The sequence below is a fragment of the Eurosta solidaginis genome, chromosome 1 (assembly GCF_040869045.1).
Source record: "Eurosta solidaginis isolate ZX-2024a chromosome 1, ASM4086904v1, whole genome shotgun sequence".
NCBI classification, from domain to species: domain Eukaryota; kingdom Metazoa; phylum Arthropoda; class Insecta; order Diptera; family Tephritidae; genus Eurosta; species Eurosta solidaginis.
Genome location: NC_090319.1, coordinates 8520522 through 8543162, shown reverse-complemented (window position 1 = coordinate 8543162; position 22641 = coordinate 8520522). Strand labels below are relative to the sequence as shown.

General features: G+C 35.9%; 2 protein-coding genes across 6 annotated transcripts in view; both read left to right on the top strand.

The window, feature by feature from the left end:
• The window catches only part of LOC137248457 (irregular chiasm C-roughest protein-like), a 614955-nt gene that overhangs the window by 500793 nt on the left and 91521 nt on the right, over positions 1-22641 (top strand). For all 5 annotated transcript variants that reach the window (XM_067779403.1, XM_067779390.1, XM_067779396.1 and 2 more), the window contains exon 15: positions 2740-2962. In XM_067779403.1, coding sequence (XP_067635504.1) covers positions 2740-2962 — 223 coding nt within the window. The remainder of the gene's footprint in view (positions 1-2739; positions 2963-22641) is intronic.
• Positions 3035-8511, top strand: LOC137245886 (serine-rich adhesin for platelets-like). The gene has a single exon (XM_067777085.1). The coding sequence runs from the start codon at positions 3035-3037 to the stop codon at positions 8213-8215; it is 5181 nt and encodes a 1726-aa protein (XP_067633186.1). The 3' UTR covers positions 8216-8511.

Here is a 22641-nt window from a genome sequence, read left to right as displayed (position 1 = left end):
GGCAACGATTTATATGACCACATTAAACCTTCCAGGCCATCCCACCCTCCCCACCCCCTAGCTCCGTGAGGATATCTCAGCGAAAAAAATGATATTTGAGCAAACTCAACGCCATTTGAAAGAATAAGTCTTATATGCAAAGATCCCCTTCTTTAATTTTGGTGAAAGAAAACATCTGCAAGGCTACATAACCTCAAATATGGACAAAAATGGTGTTTTTTGCACTTTTAGGTTAGGATATCTCGAAAACCAGAGCTGATAGAGCATTTTGAGGCCAGATTTCCATTCATCGCATTAAAATCCTTCGAAAATATATAGTCCGGTTCCTGGGTCTGAGATGCTGTCAGCCTGTGTAATCTATGATGCCGAAGATGACGCAGTGGAATATATGGAATGAACAAATTAGATAAATCCGAGCAATTCGTGCTAAAGTTTATTACATTATAGGCAAGCATGAGTGAGATAAAAGTTCTTCTGTCATGCAAAGCCTGAAGTCCAAGCAATTTGTGCCTGCTTGTATGTTATGGGAGGCCGTCTGGCCAGTGAAGCACACGTAAAGCAATATTTGTAAAAAACTTTTGAACTCCCTCAATTTTAAAGGAGTTAGATTCATAGAAAGGATTCCATATTATTGAGCAATATTCAACACCACTTCTGACCAAGGATATATAAAGTGCCTTCAATGGCATAGGGTCCTTAAAGTCACTGGTGTTATTTCTATTGAACCGAACCATTGCAACAAATTTTGAAACAATGAGCATTTAGTTTGTAGATAAATTATGTGGCAGTTTTTTTTTTTTTTTTTTTTTTTGGAATAAGACACAACACAGCATTTGTTTGAATTTAAAAATAAATTATTGTCTGCGCACCATTCGCCAAACGAGTCAAGATCAGAACCGTTAGAAATAGTTTGACAAATAATAGTATTTTTTCTCAATTATGTAGTTTTGGTGTTATATTTCAATCATTAAAGGGGAGAAGTGATGGGAAAACATATTGAGTAAAAAGTGCTAAGTCAGGAAAAAAAATTAGTTTTGAGTGCGGAAATTGTGCTAAGTCATAAAATAGCTGCTGGGTTGGCATACTTGATTTTTATTTATCTTTTTCAAAGCTTCTGCACTCAAAAGCATTGCAATTAAGGTATCCTCATTCACAGTTTTGAAAAAAATGGGTATTTCAAAAGTTATTCAGTTTTTTCGTCCCCTGTAAAATTTGTAAAAGTTGACTTAGCACATTTTCACATTAAGCTAACGATATCATTTTCGTTAAACATACTTATAGTCCAGCACGTCTGAGGTATTTTAATTTTTCCTTCAAAGTTTAAGTCTGAATTCTACCCAAAATAGTGCGAAACAAGCCAGGAACAGTTCTGATTTAATCCCAAAGATAACGCTAAATACCTCTTAAAATTATCCCTAAATAGCCCCAACGATACCTCATTGGTCCCAAGGTTAGGTTAAGTTGAACTGGCCGGTCCATGAGGACCTCACATATACTGAATGAGTCAGTAGTGTTACCAGGTGTTTATTTTAACGACCGAACTAAAAACCCCTATCAAAAACCAGAGCCTATGTTATAAAATAACTCCGTCTTCTTGGCAAATACGAGGAGCTTTCTAGAAACACTGTCACTTACTGCTTGTAGATCTGACCGCTGTATAACTCCTAATAGCTGGATTCATAGCCTGGCAAGAACAGGGCACGAGCACAAAATGTGCTCGATCGTCTCCTCCTCCAACCCGCACTTACTACATCTTCTACACTGACCAAGCCTAATTTAAAGGCATGTTCGTCCCGAACTCAACCCGTAAATAATTCCGAAATCATTCTAAACAGCTCTGAAATTCGAGCAAAGTAATACCAAAAACAGGCCAGGGACAGTCCTGATTTGATCAGCCAACAATTCTGATATTATCAGAAATAGTTTAAAAATATTCCAATGCTCAAAGCAATTCTATTTTCGATATAGTTTCATTGTTTGCGCGACAATTCTCTCACCTTTTCGAGCTTATTTTCGGTGTCATGTTGGAAACATTTCTGAACTAGTTGAAATGTGTACGGAAATGTTTTCGGTAACATTTCAGAACCATTTTAATATAACTTCTGAACTATTGCAAGACTACCTTCGAACCATATTGGAATTCTTTCAAATTTTTTTTTTTCATTTCGGGAACTATTTCGTGACCGGTTCGCGAATATTTTCGGATAATTTTAAATTGTTTGTGGGATGAATTCTGGAATATTTCAGAATCTCTGCAGGACTATGTTGGTATCAGTTTCGAGACCTATTCGGAATTATTTCAGAATCATTTTGGCGTCGTTTTCTGAGGGAATTCGAAACTATTTTGGAATAATTTCAAGACTTTTTGCTGAATCATTTCGGATACGTTTCCCGAGTCACTTCACTGAGATCACGTCAGGACCATTTCAGTATTGGTTCCTGGATCAAGTATATTAAAGGATGTTTTACGAACTCTTTGTTAATGTTTTTAGTGGATAAAACCTTTTATTGTCAAAATAAAATATTATGACAAAACTTTGGTATATTACCCAATTATTCCATCTCACTCCTCAATCTTTCACCCTCATGAAATATGTATTATAATATATTTATATATTAATGCCCCGCCCGCACTATTCTTCCACAAAATATAACTAATTAAACACATTTGTTACGTAATTTTAATTATTTCCTTTTCATCCTTTATATTATTGGTTCTTCTCTTTCGTTGCTTTATAGCGAAAAAGCCGATTTGAAATCACGTTCGGATAGTACAAGTGGTCCACAAGGTGATTCAATATATACCACACCAGCTGGCTTTCATCATCACCAACAGCAACAGCAACAACAGCAATTACAACAACATCAGCAATCACAGTTGCAACAACAAATGCCACAGCAACAACAACAGCAACACCACCATTTACAATCCTCAGCACATGGCTCACCGGAGGCAATGAAGGTACGCATGGCTGCTATGATATTACAGCCACCAACTAGAGTCTAGCAGGCAATTAATAATAATAATGATAATATGAATAATATAAATCACCATACGACGAATAATAATAATGATGATGATATAAATAATGGTAGTAATAATACAAATACCACTATAAACACAACAACAACAGCAACAACAACAACCATGACAAATAATATTGATAGCGTTAGTAGTAACAACAATAATAACAATAACAAAACCAACAACAACAGCAACAGCCTAAACACATTGCATGTAAATACAACAACAAATACATTAATCACACAAGAAACGACTGAAACTGACGTTAACCAAAAATCGATTGCGAACACCACAACAGAGATAGGAGCCGCGTACAAATACGAAACAGACGATGACGCGAACTTAGGCAACACAAAAAGCGGCAATATCATAGTTAGCAGCGAACAAAATTCTAATGATGATGACAATGACAAGTGTGACAAATTCATAGCACATAATAACAAACAAAAAATAGATCTAAGGAATACCAGCAGTAACGCGGACAGAGATAAAGACTTGAGCGAAAGCGCATCAACAATAACACAAAGCAAAAATCCCTGCAATTCAAGGCAACCGACTAGTACATTTGAACAAAGCAGCAGCAGCAATAGCACTGCAGTAAATAGTATAACCACTAAGGCGCCGAATGTCACCAATACTAATACGAATTGTAGTAACATTTCCACCAATTCCAAGCATGATACCAATTTGATAAGCAATAAAGACTTTGCTAAATGCTTGAAACCTAATTCAAACGCTGTTGCTGAATATAGCAGCAGCGCGCTCGCGACCTCTTCCCAAATGCAACAACAGACGCGACGTCACTTGCGCACAAAAGCGCTTCTTGACAGTTTACCAAGCGCGCTGAAAACGCACGCAAATAGAGAAGGTGTAGGCGACGCTGTGCGCACGTCAAATGTTGCGCTCATCAAATTCTATGATGAACTTTTTGCTGATAACAATGAATTATTACAAAAGTTGAGTATTAATAATCCATTCTATCGCTTTCGCAAGCAATCGACCTCTTTGAAAGAGATTCGCTCATTGACGTGTGTTGAGCGTCGCTTACGTAAATTTCGTTCCGACTCACACATACTCAGTTGGCAAGTAACGGCAGATGACGATGAAGAAGAACCAAATAGTAGCGATGACGGCGAACGCTTAGCTGGTGTTATTTTAGGTTATATGAATGGTAATGCAATAATGGTTAGGGATGATATAGATTATGCGGCGCAGTATAGCGCACAGCAAAAACTTGGTGAAACAGCTGTGCAATTGACAGCCACAGATGGTAGTGTTGTAGTTGTATTAGATAATAAGCATGCAAATATACTAGATACTAAGCCAAAAGCATTAAATCGCATCGAAGAACTGCATAGCGGCGCTGATGGTGATCGTGGGGTGCGCGAGTTTTTGCTAGATGCCGTGGCCACCGAACGCGCATTCGCGGACAGCGCAATCAACAATGAAATAGATAGCAGCACTGTCATCACTAATCCATTTTCTATTTTTCATGATGATGATGCTTTAATGTTAAGCGTGAATACGCGCTTACGCGCTGCTTCTAGCGCTTCACAACAACAGCGCACACTCAAGAAGCGTCAACGTTCAGAGCGCTCTTTGCGACGCCTTTTTGAGGCGAGCAATGAAGGGACGAGCGATAAGCGTAGTGCACACACAAACACAATTAACACTTATCAAACAGGGATAAGCGCGCGTCAGCATTATTTGAATGGTATACCTATAGGACGTTTCGAGCGTCAAGATTTTGTTAGCACGGCCGCTGCATTAACTATGAAAGAGTCAACCAAATCATCTAAACTCAAACCTAAATTGACATTCAAAAATCTTTCTTTACGTAAAATACACAAATCTGCTAGCGGCTTGCCTGCCACGACGCGCATAAATCCGCCACACGCCTGCGATACTATAAGTGAGCTGAACGCACTGCCGCGCATGAAGAGACTTAAAATTACCTATCCAAATCGCACGCAAAGTATACACAGCGCTTTAGATGCCGACTCTAGTGCAGCAATTAACATTGGCCTTGCGCATGTGGGTGATGCTGCAAGTGGCGCCAATAAGCATTCCTACTTCGAACGTATACAAGCTAAAACGCGTCAGGGTTTGCAGAAACTACGCGACAAATGCCGTAATCTCAAGCCGGGACATCATCAACACGCAGCGCACAGCAGCGGTTTTACAACGCTTGCTAAAGATGATAGTTTTCGTTTTATAGGTGATCGCGCGCGCATCAGCAGCTATGAGTCGAAGTGTGCGGCGCTCAATGCGAATGGTACACGACCGCATGCGACCATATACAAAAGTTACAAATCTGAAATTGACCTCTCAAAAAATCTACATTATCTTGATGCTTATTTAGAAGAAAATTTCGATCAAGACTTGCGCAGTACGAAGCAATCTGCGCATTCAGTGGGACGCGTAGCGGCGCAGCACAGGCAGCGGGAAAAGCACATGGATGGCAGTGATGTTATGCTAAGAGATGAAGCAATGCATTATGCAAAAACCCAAAGTGGGCGCGCACAGCATAAACGCAGTAACTCGGCTGCGCAGAGACTCAAACCAATAGCAAATACGCTGAACAACTATGAGAATTTGGGCACATTACCAATGACAAAACGTGGCTGTTCCGATTCAATGAGTAGTTCAGATTACGCTTCAGTATTTAGCGGTCCTACAGTGGCCATTGAACCGGCAACACCAAGCTCAGCTGGTGACGTCGAGACAATTACACAAACACTTGCGGATGACACGAGTAGTAATGCAGGTTTGCGTTATGAGCATCCCAAAATGTCACAATATTTCTTAAACAAACTTGATTTGGAAGGCTCTGCAGGTCTTTTGCTCGCTGCCGAGGGACAAAGCATTAGTGAGGTTACAGGAAATTGCCTTTTCAGTGCCGCGAGCGAAGCTGATTTGGATGAAGATGACGAGCAAACGAATTTTGATAATATAGGCGCGCGTGGGGATGCGACAGCTTTCATAGTTGATTACAGACGAGCTGTAAATTTGGATGTTAATCTAAGCATAGTTGCCAACGAAGTGGATGATAGGGATTTTACGCAACGAAACGCAGACACGTTTGTGACAACGAGACAACGCCATGAGGGCAGCGCACTAACTGATTGGTGTCGAGAAAAGCAACAGAGGGAACAGCAGCCGAGTGCGGCATATGAACATAATTCTCTACTGGCATATAATGAAAATTTAGCCGAAAGCCATTTCTATCGTTCGCTCAATCAACACTTACAACAACAACAGCAGAGAGATGGAAAAGTAGCTGAGTTTGATGAGTATGAGGAGGAAAAGGGCATTGGTTCAGCTCTCTTAACTGAACGTATGAATGAAGATGACAGTGATAAAGATTTCCATTACAAAAGCTACTTAGAACATTTTTATCGCGCAAAAAGCGGACATTATGAACGCAAAGCTAACTCAATTGGTTATGATGATGAGCGTATACATATAACTGACGTTGCGAATAGGCATGAAATAGCAGATTATGCAGAAAGTGGTTATATAACGCGTAGCGCATTTAAACGCGCAGTACGTGGCAGGAAGGCGGGTGGAAGCGCTTTAGATTTGAGACAAAGTGCGCTCACGTTAATCGGTGATAATATTCGAAGCAATAATGATGACAGAAATAAAGCTGATTTGTCTTTGATAGCGCATAACAAGCGCGGCGCGGATTGCTATGCGCGACAATTATTCGGCAATGCTGATGGCGCGGTAGCGGCAATGCAGATAAATGAAACTGATATTGTGAATGCTGATAAAATGAAAATGCTAACAACGGCAAACAATGCACAAAGTAATTTGGCGTTGAAGGATAAAAATAGCGATATCATGGACACGATTACACACACGGAAAAGCATGTTGAGCGATTTGGTGGTGGCAATGGGCTGTCAGCAGCAGACTATAATACGCCCTTGCATGCTACAAGGACAAGAGCAAAAACAACGCCTTTCGACGAAAACCTATACGGAGCAACGTCACCTTCAGAATACGCGGCTACTAATCGTAGTGACAATTTGGATGTTTACAATGAAGGCGTCGGGAAACCGTCGAGAGCTGCTTTCACGACAACTTCCGCCTTCCTATACGCCACAGACGCACTATCAACATCAGCAAAATTGCAACAGCAATACAGCGGAAGTAAAAGCAAAACAAGCGCTTATTTGTTACAGCAGCATCAGCGTGTAAAACAGCAGCAACAACTGCTAACGCCACAAGCAACCACGGCTGCATTGTTTATTGAGGCTAACAAACATAACGGAAAATCCGCGAAAAACATGGAGGCGTTATGTGGCAACACAAATACAAATAGTCGTTACATGTTGGACAGCGCACGCCGACAATACCAACAGCAGCAACACAAACAAAAATCCGCAAGCTCGGTTAGTTCATCGTTGTCACTGTCGACATCCTCCTCGTCGAATTCGTCCGTATCACAACCTGTGATGCACAATCAACTACAACAAGAACAATTATTGTTGCCTTCCAACGCCAACAAAATAATTACACATGGCAAGTATGTGCAATCGCAACAACAACAACAACAACTGCCCATAACAGGTACCACCTCTTACCAAACGCGTCGCAGCTCCAACACTTCAAACGCCTCATCCTCCGACAATTTTAATGCGTTCATTGCAGTGCGTAGCGCAAAAGAGTTGACTTCACCTACCGCTGCGACAAATGCAGCGTTATTACAAGCTGATTATGCCGTAAGCACAAAACGTACAAACGCCTACCAACAACAACAACAACGTCAACTAATTGGCGTTCATACACGCTCACAACCTGCCACCACCAATAACTATCCCACCTCACCGTCGAGCGGCGGTAGCAGTAGTACAGTGCCACTTATAAGCGCTCTCAATTATTATGGCACAGGTGTTACAACTAGTGGTGGTGCCTCATCAACTGCTTCCGCGTCAGCTTCCTCATCGTCATCGTCCTCGTCAACTAATCATAGATATGGATTAAGTGCAAATGTTTCAACCAATGCGAGTAATAATTACGCTTTGTTGGCGCAAATGCACTATGGTAACAAGGGCGGCGAAGGTGTTCTAGGCACGTCTGGTGAAGATACTGCAGAAACTGGAGCGTACGCGAAAACGGGTCCACCAATATCGCCCGCGTACGCTAGCGAGCGCAAACCATTTATACTCGAATATGAGTGTTAGCGTGAACTCGTCTCGACGTTGCGATCAGTGGGAGTGCGTTGAGTGAATTGAGATTAATGGAAGTGGAAAAGAGATGGCGAGAATAGCAGTTAAAGTAAAAGTTAAGAAGGCTACTGGCATAAATTTTGGGAAAGAGAGTGTGAGAGCGAGTAAAAGAGCCCTATAAAGTAAAAATGTAAACTACAAACTGAGCGCACTGTATTCATGCAGGGACTGACGAGGCGGTTGACCTTGTCACATGTGCAACCAATGCATTTTTTTGTGCATTTTTAAGTTTGTTAAATTAAAATTAATAATTTTATTTTTCTTTTTTTTTTTCATTAAAAACGTGTGCTTGACTTGCATAGTACTCACTTTTTATCAAAAGTAATGGTTGCTTGCCCTTAAATAATATAAATATTTGATTTTTATTATTATATTTTATTTTGAAAAAAAAAAAACTGTAGCAAACAAATTTGACCACATTATTTTATGCGCACATGTAATTTTTGGATTGTACTGAAACGCATGCGAAAATATTTGGTTGTTGCCTGAGTTTTGGTTTTTTATGACAGAACAGTTATCACAAGTTTTTACTTTTTGTTTTATCTAGATTAGTTTCTACTTCACATCACAAAAATGTACCAAAAGTGGCAACCGTGCTCAGGCTCTACTCTCGTGCTCTCTCACACTCTCGTGGTTTCTCCCATTCTAACTTTATCGTTGACAGGCAAGCCTTATTATGTTTATCCTCTTTGATAATACTACCAAAAAAATACATTACGATCAGTTTTGACTATGGAGCGCGCTAACTTCTGGAATTTCGCGTGCCGAAAAAACGAACAATGAACAACAGTTTTGCAAGTTCTATGGTCAGTAAGCAACTGATCATATTTTTAATTTTGTGAGCGAGAATAAACGCCGCTAGCTCGTGCGCATATTAACAGTAAATGAACCCGCACAAACGAATAAGCCAGCTATTAGTTTATCTATAATTTTGTGATATTCAGGTGTCACACTCGCCGTCACGTAATTAAATCAGACGTCGGCAAAATGAAAATGCAGATGTGCTAGTGAGAGCGCGATGATCGCGTACATCACTTAGTGCATCGTAGTAGTGCGTAGTTCATTCGCTTGTCAGTGAGCAACAAGACAAGGGTGGTGTGTTATTATTTTTTTAATGAGCACAATGGCAAGCAAAATGTTTATATAATAAAATACATTGCGTTTGCGCAAAAGGGTTGGTCAAAATAAAATATTTTTCCTTGTACACTGAAAGAAATTAACAAACGATCTTTGCTTTTTGCTTGCTAAAAACATTCATCAACATTGCGAGCGACGCACACAATCGATGTTGCTGCGCCAAATGCTCACCGACTACTAAACTAATGAAAATAAGAATACGTGTGAATTGAGTGTGCACCATTGTGCCACTATTTGCCGACGTCTGAATTAAATATTTGTTCATTAATAGCTCCTTCTCTTTTCCATACAAACCTTTCCATCACTCTCTTTACATTCTTTGCCGCTCTCCACTTCGCTTTTCATTCGGCACTCAAAGATTTACGATTGGAATGTATAAAGAAATCATATCAATTAAAAAAACCGTGTAACTTATAAATAATCAAAATTGTAAGCAAATTTAAATATATTTTTAATGTAAAAAAAATTGCATTTAAAGCAAAATTTAACAAAAATATATTTAATTTTTAAATGGTTAGAAACAAAAAGTACTGATACTACTATTTGTTAGATCTATTATTACCTACATATACATACATGTATTTAAAAGGAATTATATTCCGTTCCATTAAACTAATTCTTTAAGTATGAGAATTAAAATTGTAGGTTTAAGGTTGTTGTTGCGATTTGCATTTATTATTTTCGAAAACAAACCAATTGTTGAAACCGATTACCAAAAACTTAGTTTTAATGTAGGCTATAAGTTTAGAGTACAAGAAATGTTAGTTATGATGCTTTGTTAACAAATTATATTTTAAAAAGCATTTTCATATCAGACAGCGTCTCGACTGCTGAATTCAATCTAGACAACCGCTTCGAACACGCCCTATCTCAGCTAACTTTGGAAAATCGGCGCATATCTAAATTTGTTTGAAGAACGCCCTAACTGAGAATATTATTGAATAAGGGTCTGTCACAGAAGTCCATTGAAGAACATCTGTTTCAGTATTGACGCCTAGCAAAGTTTGAGCTGAATTAGGGCATTAATGCACAACAGTGCCACGACAAGTCTCAAACGAACTAAGATATTGGATATTATTTTAAAAAATGTTAGGGGATTGTTTTTTTCGAACAAGTTCTGAGAGAGGGCTTCCGACGTAGGAATAGAGTATTTGAAAACAAATATGCTTTTTTCAAAAGCAAAAACAGCGAATGACTTATAGTAACCTTTAAAACAGTCAAATTATATCTAAAGCTGGGCCGTCCTCTCTCAACTGAGGTGTTGCAGAAGCAAAAGTTTTACTGACGCTCTATCTCCTATTTATACTTCAGAAAACTAACGATTTCGCTTGTTTCGATATTTATTTGAACCAGAGCTGACCTTGGGTATGTACGTACTTATCGCTATCTTTTTTTACTTTTACGTTTGTCCGCATGAATTGTGATGATAAAAAAACTCATCCGAATTTGGAAACTCCTGGTAAAACAAGACCTAAAACTTAACAGGAGCATAAGAAAAATGCTATATAAAGGGAATAAATTCCATTAAGTGGCGCATGTATAGAGATATTAAGACAATTTTTACGAGACTTAGCATCTTGAGTTCGGGTTTTAAGTAACGAAGGAATTTGAAAAGTGGTTTAGATGTCAATGACAATGTCGCGGTGAATAGTTTCTGACCGTTTCAGGATTGTTCAACGGATTCTTTACAGCAGCGAACCATTTTTTTTTTTTTCAAATTTCGTCAATTGAACTATTCATTTTGTTTTTTTTTTTTTTTTTTTTGATATTTTAAGAAACAACTCTTATGAATTTTGTAATTGTAAAGCATTTCCGAAACTACCCCGAAAGCTTCCGAAATGGTCTTAAAATAGCTCGTACAGCAACGAAAACTTATAGTAAATTTCGTCAATAAAATTAACCTTTTTTTAATTTTTGATATATAAAGAACAAATATCTATAAACTATGTAACTGAAAATATGTTAGCTTATCTCAAAAACGTTTTCGAAAAAGTTTAGAAAATTTGCGAAATTTCACGAAAATTTCGATCTTTTTATTTGAACTTATTTGATGTCGTCTAAAATAAAAAAATACGCATTGATTTTTGGCATTTTTTTTTTTTTCGAATAATTTTAAGATGTTCTAAAATTGTACTATGCTTATCGAAATTGATTGGTCTACAACACTGCATGCTCAACAAAATTCAGAATATTACAGATAAAAAGTTAAACAATTTCGTTAACATTTTTTCTCGAATTTTCAAAATTTTTCGAAAACATTTTTAGGACTGGTTCACTTAGTTTCAGTTATAAAATTAATGGAAGTTTTTTCTTAAAACGTCTATAATAAATCTTTGAGCGCTACATTCGGACCATTTAGGGATAGTTCGGGAGTGCTTTATGAATCATCTCGGGACTATTTGATGATAATTTTGGAATTATTTTAGGGAACATTTCTCAACCGTTGATTTGAATTTTGAAATAAATTCTCCTTCAAAAGTTGTCTGCGGTATCTCATTTTCGAAACGTCAGCACAGATAGGACGATATTCCACTCAGCAGTCGATATGTCAAAGAACAATAAAAAATTATATGATTTTTTATTATTTCTTATTATGCAAAAAGAATCGTTCTTGTAAATAAAGGTATATGTAAATATATATATGTAAATTCGTGCAACAAAATCAATAACTTAAAAGCAGAAAACCATACTAAAAGATTAATAATAAATCGAGAACTTCTGACAATAATGAGATTCAATTAAATGAAAATACAATTTTTAAATAAAATAATTGTACTTAATTACTTAATTATTAAATAGTTAATATATATACGTAGAACAAATTTTTGCTAGAATAAAATGCCAACGCATATAAAGTAATTAACTGCAGCTAAATTAAATTCCTGAAATATTTGCAAAATTTTCAACGAATCTTTAATTATTTATATGAACGTTATGCCAATTCCTAATTAACAATCGGCATTTATTGCATATACAATTAACACTAAGCTGTATTAATAAATAAATAATAGTACGAAATAAATAAATGCATAGAAGTGTAATTATAAAGCGAATTATACACGAAGTTATAAGAGAAAGGCTTGCAACAAACAAACAAAATATTTCAATTACAATGCAATTATACTAAAAATATAGCTATTTAATTTTTTTATTGGATTATTACAAAAATAACTAAAGCATAAACAAATTTAATGCATTTATGTGTATGTACGTGTATTTGTGATTGTTTTGTTTTGTTTTTCTGTTGTGTTTTCGTATGTGTATGTAAATACTTAAGTATTGCAAGCAAATTTTCACACAAAGCAAAAACGAAATATTAAACAAATTTTTTTATATAATAAAAGTTAATAAATCAGAGTTTTGTGTTAAGTTTACATTTACATATATATGAATATTTACAAATAGACAAAGTAAAACTAATACATAATTAGAGTAATAAATGAAAGTATGCATAGAACAATTAAGCGAGCATAAATGTTAGCCCTGGCTATATTGAATTGAAATCAGTGATATTCTAGTTTGGTTATTTCATAGTTTTCAAAGCTTTTGTTTAAACTTTTTTGTACTTCTATTGACCGCGTTGCAGTATATTAACGCATTAACTTTATTTCTGATAATTTCAAAAAAATTTAAATACTCCATTAATTTATAAAGCATTTCCAAATATAAATCGCAATCTTCAAATTCACGCAAAAAAGCGAAACTAAGAAAGATATTGCAACGAATTTCACAAACGAAAAACTGGCAAATCATACTCACTCAACAAATTTATTTAAACAAAAAAATAAAAAAGTTGCTATCGCTTCTACTCATCAAACAAACAAACAGCTTTAATTGACACATGTAAAAGCGTAAAACAACGAAATAAGCTAACATTTGCTACGCTGACTCTCAACATAACATCCGCTTCGTATAACGCCTTTAAATATGCAATGCTTTTCACACGCGCACATACATCCCATAAAAACTTAGTTGTTTATATGTAGTTATCACTAAAGTTATACAATTTTGTTTATTTTAAATACATTTTTACTTTTGTTATCGCTAATTTTTTTCATTTTTTTATTGCAATAAAAATTATTTAACCACACATTTTCAATTTTACGTTGTTTTTATTTACAGCTTTTAGTTTTCACGTAAGCACTAAAGTACACAGTTTTTTATATTTAAAATGTTCTTTTAATGTGTTTAAGTATTTCATTTAGTTCTTATGTTATATAAATGGAAATATGTTGATCAGTCTCGGTTGACTAACCCTAGAGCCCATTTCTAAAAAAAAGACTATAAAAGAATATCCGTTGTGCCAAAAAGCACTCAACACGCGTAATCCCTTAAAATTCGGATAGACACCTGGCGAGCTCATGTAGCGACTGTGCTGTTTTTGTTGGTACAATAGGAAAGGCACATCCCTGTAGGAAATTGAACGAGAGAGTGGGATCGATGTAAGCAAAACAAAGATGTGTGTAAAACGAGAGAGTTATGATATTTTAAAGGTTAACATTTTTTAGAAAACTATTTGCCGCGAAATGTTGTAAGAGGTTCTCTCAGCCGAAATCTTTGTACAAAACACCTGAGAGCAATAAATGAAAACGATCACATTTTACCTTATACAACACATTTTGTGATGATCTTCGTATTGACAGTTTCTTTGCTAAAAATATATAGATTAGTTAAGATTCAACCGACAGCGATTTTCGTTTGAACATAAAATTCAAAAAATTGTATTACAAAAGGTTACATCACTTCTTTTAGGCAAACAAAACTTTGATCTCTGTTCATGTTTTATATGAAAATTTTGCCTCAGAGCGCCCCTGGTGAAATTTTTCGGAATTTAGTTCTCTAGAACATTTTAACCTTCAATCGATCTCAAAAATGCCATGTATGGGCCCTCGAAATGTCCTGAAAAGTAAACTCTTGCTATACCAGTTACCGCGGATCCAATGTAGAGGCAAAAAAAAAATAACTATCGCCCTTATTTCTAGTTTAATTATCTCCGCAAAAACATTGGAAAGTGGATAACCGAGAGCAGCAAACCGCCTTTTATTAAATAGGGTAGAATAAGTAGTAAACCGGTTCCTATCCCCCTGCTAGAAACATCAACCCTAAATATGAAAAAAACAATAGTGTTACGAGCCTTAAAGCCTTGAGCTTAGAGGTGTTTTCGCCGTTGAGATAAAAAATTACCTTAACCGCTCCGCATTACACGGATACCTAATTAGGCTTTAATGAGCTTACAAATATAGCCTCGTACCAAGGTTTGATAAGTACGGCAACTTATTGCAGTGAGGCGGACGATTAAGTTTACGTAAGTAATTGACACGCTATTGCATGCGGTTTCAGCTGCTCCGCATTCGAGTTAAATAACTCCTCCGCATTTGGATGTCAATCACAGTCACCGCAATGCTCCCGAAGGACCTATCACAAATGAATAGAAAGCGAGCAATGTTCGCAGGCTATCTGCTCTCCGTGGTATTAAGTTTTAAGTCTATAGTAAGATTAGTGGGGCGGAAAAATAATATACGGTCGTAATGGGCTTTTAAATCCAAAGTTTATAAGGCTAGATTGAGCTTTCGCTCATTGGTATTTTCCTTTGCCAGCTGCACTGAAGCTGCCATCTTACTAATTTATCTAGCAGGCATGTCAGTTCTTACTGAAAACTGTGTATCTTTTAGCAAACTCTTACCGTCTGTGCTGGAATTCGACTTCGAGGGATGTTTGAGATCATCGCAAGAAGCTGGGTTGGCACCTAGAACTACTTTTTTTAGACGAATTTCGTGAGCAGCTCGGTTAGCTTTGCTGAAACCTCCTCAGCAGGTTTATATAGATCAGACGGGAAAATTGGTATATGCGGTTCCTCATCCACTATCTCAATCGAGAAGTTTATATATAAAGCAATCTTGCACTGCTGACAGAAAATGCTGACCAGCTCATCGAGCCTTTTAAATAAATAAATACCTTAAAAAAATACAAAAAATGCCGCAAAATTACCTGAAATCTAGCAAAACAACAACTACTAGTCTCGAAACAACAACTAAATAGGAAATGTTACACATATAACTAACGGTCTGTCAAAAATTCAGAAAATGTTTAAGAAAGTCGCAATGGATCTCATGCAAATGATAGTTAAATACGTTTTCTTTTTAACCATTTTTTTTAGTTCGCACATGTTGGAATTTACCTACCGAATGTTTCGTTATTTTAATAATTTGCTTGTTATAGTTTACTTTTATTGAATTTTCTGTAGTTTTCATAACAAAGCACACATAACTTCACACTTTTTTTAATATAAAGCGCAATCAAATTATAACATCTTCGTTTTTATTGAATATTTATACCACAAACGTCAAGGAGACTAGTACGACTTGAAAATCGCTTAAGATACACGAAAAAACGAGAGAGTATTCTTTTTTCAACGATATATTTGCATAACAGAATTGTTTGCTTATTTCTTTAGCGATTTTTTCTCTGCAGATAAGGAAAAGTAACAAAAAAACTGAAAGAATGAAAACACATATGTTTTGGTAGCATACTTTTAGGATTTATGTTTATATTTAAATTAAGAAAGGACGTGTATTCATATATTTATGTTGATGTGACTACAAGAGTACAGTGAACACAACTACAACACTAAACTGCAAGCGAGCTACTGCCAGATACAAGTTAATCCCAGTTGAAAAACTCAGCAAACATGATGTGGTTTTTAATACAACTCATAAAGTTCGATAATGGGTTGAAATTTTCTGAAGCCGCTTTTTCACTTTTATGATCGCTTTCTAATCATAAGTCATGTATTTCAACTACAAACCAATTAAATGAGAATGAAAATTTTTCCCCGCTTATAAGTATAGGAGAATATTGACAGTTGATGAATTGATCCATTGTAATCCATTAAATAATTGCAAGCAAACAAGGATTTTTTTGTATATGAACGATTGAGCCGGGCCAATGGAAACTCGCTAACAAATTACAACCTGGCGACCGAGCAGGGACAAACAAACACATTGTGTATGAAGAATTATTGAAGAGTTTTCATGTTGAAAAGGGCTTATAAATAAAGCTTAAAAAGCACTTTTCGCAACTTTACGCACCATAGTCGGTTTCTGGGTATTGAATAACTTTAGAAAAGCTTTGACCCATTTCTGGCTTTAAAATTTGTCGATTTGCATTATTTTCAAACTTCATCTGATATACATGGGCTGCTGATATACGAGTACCCACATTTAAGGGGGTTTTAAAATCATCAAAAAATATTAGGGTTCTCACGTCACACAGAGTATCACATTGCATCTTAATTTTAATGTGGTATTGAGAAAGTAATTTATTAACCGTAGTATCAGGTTAATCCAAGTAAACGAAGAACATATTTCTTTTAAGTTAGGAACAAATGATGGGTACGTTACTTAATTGCAAAAAAAAAATTAATTTGTATTGAAGTTTTATCGGTATCGGTAAGAGTCATCGAAACGAATCAATAACATGGCTATAAAGAGATGTTAACACTCTGACAACAAACTCATTGATAAGTTTTTGATAAATAAATCGCACTCGTTCCGATAAAAAGTCGTTAGGAAACCGATAACTCGTCGATAAAAAATCTATAGCTCATCGATAAACTTTGATATCGATAGTACGTTTATAATTTCTCGCTAATATATCGCTAACTCACGGATACCATACCGATAACAGGCTGATTACCAGTTGGTAAGAAATAGCTAACATGCCCATATGTTGCCGTTAACAGATCAACAACTAATCGATAACAAACAGTTAACACTTTTATAACAAATTTAAATGGTAACATGTCGTCGGGCCTGCAGTCTGGCTTTGGGGTTGACTTCTAATATCTCTTTCTTTCCCATCGTTTTTTTATCCTTTACTTTCTGCTCTTTCCCCTTTCTTTCCTTGCCAAACCTTTTTGCTTTTTCTACGATACCGTGAAGATAGTCGTAGGCATCCACATCATTTTCGACATTTTCTTTATGATGCTCTTTTTCATCCTCATCTTCTTCTGTTTCATCTTCTTAAAGTTTACAACTTCCCGTTTGTCGCTTCTTCTTTATATATGTCTGCTTGGTTTTTCTACCTTCGGTAATTTCTACTTACTGATTGGCTGTCTGATTTCGTTCATGTCAAATCTACCAATGTAGTGACTTCATTTAAGATTACAATGAATATTACCCCATACCGTTAACGAAGATGTTTACACATCAAAAACTACTTAAAGAAAAACAAAACAACAAAACGGGGTTTTTTCCGCCTTATGGGAGATGGTGGCTCTTACGCTACTGACTGGGTTTAAAATAAAAACATACATATGTACATATGTATGTAAATATATAAATATATAAAAAAATATACTACAAAATGAAAAATGTCTACATATGTATTTCTCGCAAAACAAATTAAAGACCAACAGATAGCATATGTAGCATCTACAAAAACAAAAAGAGTCAACATAAATTTTTTTACCAACACATAAAATTGCATTAACATTAATACCACAGCATGCGGTAATGACACATACATTATCGCATGCACGCTGCCGCACATACATACATATGCATATAGATATGTATATGCAATTTACAGATGAAACACGTTATAATTTATGCATTTGTGTGCATTCAATTTTATGCAGCCTATGTTTGTGCGCCCTCCATAAATATATATTTGTACGCAGCACCTAACATTATTATACCCAACAGAAATGGGAACCTTTTTAGAATAAATGAGAACACTTTAAATAACAAAATTCAGTTCTAAATCAAGTTTTTTCAATGATATATGAGAAGGCGTCAAAGGACAATTAGGCAGCAGCATTTTTGTTTGTTTGTTTGTTGTACCATCGTAGGTGCCTTATTTTTTGGAAAACAGCTATAAAGGTTCATATATTTCGCCAGAGTTAGTGTTTGCTTATAACGATAGTGCAGCGAATAAAAACCCAAAGGCTTCGCTTCGCTCGACACCCAATCTGGAAGCAAAGGGAATGGGTAACCTCTCCTGAGTAGAATTGAATTGAATTGTGTTCTGCCCAACCCACAAAAAAGGCGATCCTGTAAATGACGCTACTTACAGCGGAATTGACCTAAGCTATAACGCATATAAGGTTCTAACACAAAACGTCAAATCCTGGCGAAGTATCATCTTTTGCGATCCGAGATCATCTTACTCTATTATTATTTGTATAAACAGTTTGACCTCTGGAGAAGAATTCCACTACTAATATCGACACGCACCATCTTCCTTAACCGCTTCAAACAGAGTTTGGCAGCAAAAAAGGAGCTGCTTATATCTACTATGTGTGGCTTTGAGTTCTATGCAAATCGTGTAAGCCCTAGGCAAACACTGTGAGTCCCCTTAGGATTGAGAAAGACCTATTCAAACATTTCGAAACGAAATATGGCTTCAGACGTCTCTTTATCGTGTAAGTACTTACTATCATCAAAAAAGAATCATAGTTGATTTGTAACTGTTGACAAATATAAAATAGAAACTGTCATGGAAGCTAAAATTTACGTCAAAAACTATGACAACTTAGAAACACAACGAAGAATCATTTTTGCCAGTATTTCGCACATTTTCGACTGAGTAGCCAGTGGAAAAGTAAATTTCTCTCTTGACGAACAAAAATTTAAATTTAAAGGTGTCGCTTCATCCCTGCCCTCATGTACGTATCGAAATCATGGAATATGCCAAAAACCTCTAATAGTTTACAAAAGCAAAAAATTGCTCGGTAAATTTGTATTCGCTGCCGTGATGCCGAAGGCATGAATCGAACAAGGCTTCAAAAACTAGATCGTGTTATGCGAATGTATGACGGACCAAAGATACGAGTATATACTCGTCGGCATGCATACTTATCAGTAGAAAAAGAAAGCCCTCCTCTGAGCAGACGAAGAAGGGATTGAGCTTCACCGGTGCTCCAAATTCGCGTCAGTTATCGGGAAGTCCGAGTGACTGGCGTAACGTGGTACGTAAATCGCCGAGACGGTTTGGTCCGAATTAAAGAAGATATCGATTTTAATATCTATGAATTATCTGTTTAAATTTTTTCAAATATTCCTTATAAAAACTTACTAACTAGGCAGTTTTCAAGTGCATTCAAGGTAACTGTTTTGCAACTACTCGCACAATCTTTGGACGGTATACCACCAGTACTATGTGCATACATTAGGGTTAGCCATATTGTACAGCTTTGTCTTGCAAAGTAAGACTGCCTCAAAAAATATTCGTTAGAGCAACAGCCGTGAAATTATCAACGCCCTATTTATAAGAAAATCATAAAGTTCATGCCAATTAGAAATCGCTGAATATGCACTTTTTGTCATATCTTCAAATCGGAAAAAACACGATTTAAAAGTTAAAAAAATGGCAGTAGCACAGCAACGCATCGCGATAGCTCATACTAATAGAGCTTGAGCTCTTTACTATAATAATTATTCTACTTGGAGACTAAGGCCAAGCTTCTCTTCGATTTGTGGTTTACTACTTCCAAGCGCTCCCTAATTATTTTTATACCATCTGCTTGACTGTTGAATTTTCGCTGAAAAGCTTTTTATGGCAGAAATACACTTGGGGAATTTCACGATTTTCTGAACTTAAATTTAAGCTTGATTGTTTAGCTTCAATATATCAATCCTTTTTTTGGACTTAAGGTTATAAGTGAAAGACAATTAGGCTTTTGAAATTGTTTACACACCACTTATTTGTGATCTATAAAATCATTTTAAGTCGACTTTTCTAAAAACAACTATTTATGCAACCAAGGCGCGCCCTAGTGGCCCTTAATATGCTTTCATATGCTCTACAAGTATGTATGTATGTAGTATCTGGTTCAATTATCTTATAGGCAATTTATCTCATTTGCAGTTGAATTATTTCCGCTGCCTCCCATTAAACTTTACTCTGCCATATTTTCCTACACCAGCCTCCATCCAATTACGCAACTACAAGTAAATTATCAACAAAAATTATTCCTTTTGTCTTCATATTCTTTAGGCATATGCGTATATACAACAAGTATTAATTTTATATTTTCGTGGCTTTTACTTTCGGTTTATAAACCAATAACATGACCAACTTAAGCTTAAGCTCAATAATAAGAAAGAAATTAAGTCAAGGAAAGTCTGTATGCATAAAGCATTGAGCGGAAAAATGGCGATGGCAATTTTTTTCAAATTTCCTTATTGAAGTTCTTTTTTATTTTCGAAGTTTTCAGATGTTTTAAGAGAAACCTCAAAATTCAATTTCCGAAAACTTTTTGAGTTTTGTTAATAGCCTTATAAGTGTATTTTAACTTTTTTGTTAATTATTGAGCTCAAGGCCGCAAAAATAAATAAAACACCATATATATTGTGGTATTATAATTTATATAAAAAAATAAATAAATGTAAGGCGCGATAACCTCCGAAGAGATCTAAGGCCGAGCTTCTCTTCCAATTTGCGTCGTGCTCCTCTTGATTTTTCCCTACAAATTGGCCGGACGGGACCTACATGTTTTATGCCGACTCCGAACGGCATCTGCAAGGCAGATGAGTTTTCACTGAGAGCTTTTCATGGCAGAAATACAATCGGAGCGCTTGCCAGACACTGCCGAGGGGCGACCCCGCTTAGAAAAATTTTCTTCTAATTGGAAAATCTTATTTCTAAAATTTTGATGTTGCTTTGCCCGGGAGTTGAACCCAGGGCATACGGTGTGATAGGCGGAGCACGCTACCATCACACTATATAATTGGTCGATATTTCGGTTTCAATCTGAAACCATCCTCAGGAACATATGAATGTACTTAATCGAAAAATTTCGAGAAAATTTTAATAAAACTTACAACTTCTTAGTCGGATTTTTTTGAATTTTTTGAGAACGCAGTTTTGTGGCCCAATCAATTTTAGACTAACAAAATACAAGTTATAGGTCCCTCCAAATTTTATTGTTTAACTTTAACTTTCGATGTACCTGAGCAACTCAATGGATATTAAAACACCCAGGCCGATAAGGATACTTGATGTCCATTTTCAAATTTATGAAAATTTCTCACCTTTGATCATGAAACAGGGCTATTCCCGATCAGAGTCGTGTCTTACTTTAAACATGGTAAGATCGTTTTATATTTTTTCTGATGAAAATTTAATTTACTATATTCTACGGTATTAGAGTTATGCTCTTCCTCGGTAAGCCATAATGGGTAAATATTCAAAAAAATACAAAAGGCTCTTGAGGATACAATGGTAGCTTTTTCCATAAATTTGTTTAATAGCAACTTTTTTTTTTTAATGTTATAATTTCTTGGCAATATCTAATTCATAATATTATGAACTGGTCAAAGGAATTAAAAAAATTGCATTCGTATATAACGGATTAAATAGCAAAACCCGTTTACTCCCCTAAAGGTGCCCGCTTACACATTAGTCAAAGTTCAGATGCACATTTATTTATTTTTAAAATGACTGCAATGGCCTCATCGACAATTCTCTTAAATATGTGTTGACACTTAAGTTTAAATTTTTAATGTATACCTCTTAAGTAGCTACATGCACACCTGTCGAGTGAATGTATATACATACATACATACATCGATATGTATATATATCCAGCATGCCTTGCAAAAGACATCAGGTAGCGTTATCGAATAGATACCCTTTGACCTGATTGTATTTGTCAACGATTATTCGGTAAATTTATTCGGTAATGGATAGTGTTGAGACTTAATAAATACAACTTTTTGTTTGTTTGTTTTTTTTTTTTTTTCAAAATTATATTTTATTGAAAGCGATTTCATGTTAATTTTCGCATCGTAAATATGAGAGAAGCTGCTTCAATATTGATTTCCAAATCAATTTCGTAAGTACTGCCGTATTAAGTGTGGAAGCTTGTCATTTGAATTTTTTAAAAACAATAATCGCATAAAATCTTTAACTATAAACGAACTAACAATTGCCCACTATAGCTGACAATGTTTTCATAAATCACTTCTATTGAATTGAATTTTTAAGAGGTAAGTTTCTCAAGGCAGCCACTGTATATAGGCAGTGTGATGCCCTTCGTCATCCTCGCCAGGTCGTCCTACAACTGGGTTTTATCAATCCATCCGTATTTCAAAAAAATTAGCAGTAAATATTCATTGTATTATCCAATTTTAGGGGAAAATCGAAAAAGGAAGAAAAGCTTCGCTTTATTTTGCTTATTACTGGGCCTTTTTTTCTATAGCTTCTACATTTTTCAATAGAATTTCAATAGAAAAGCAACA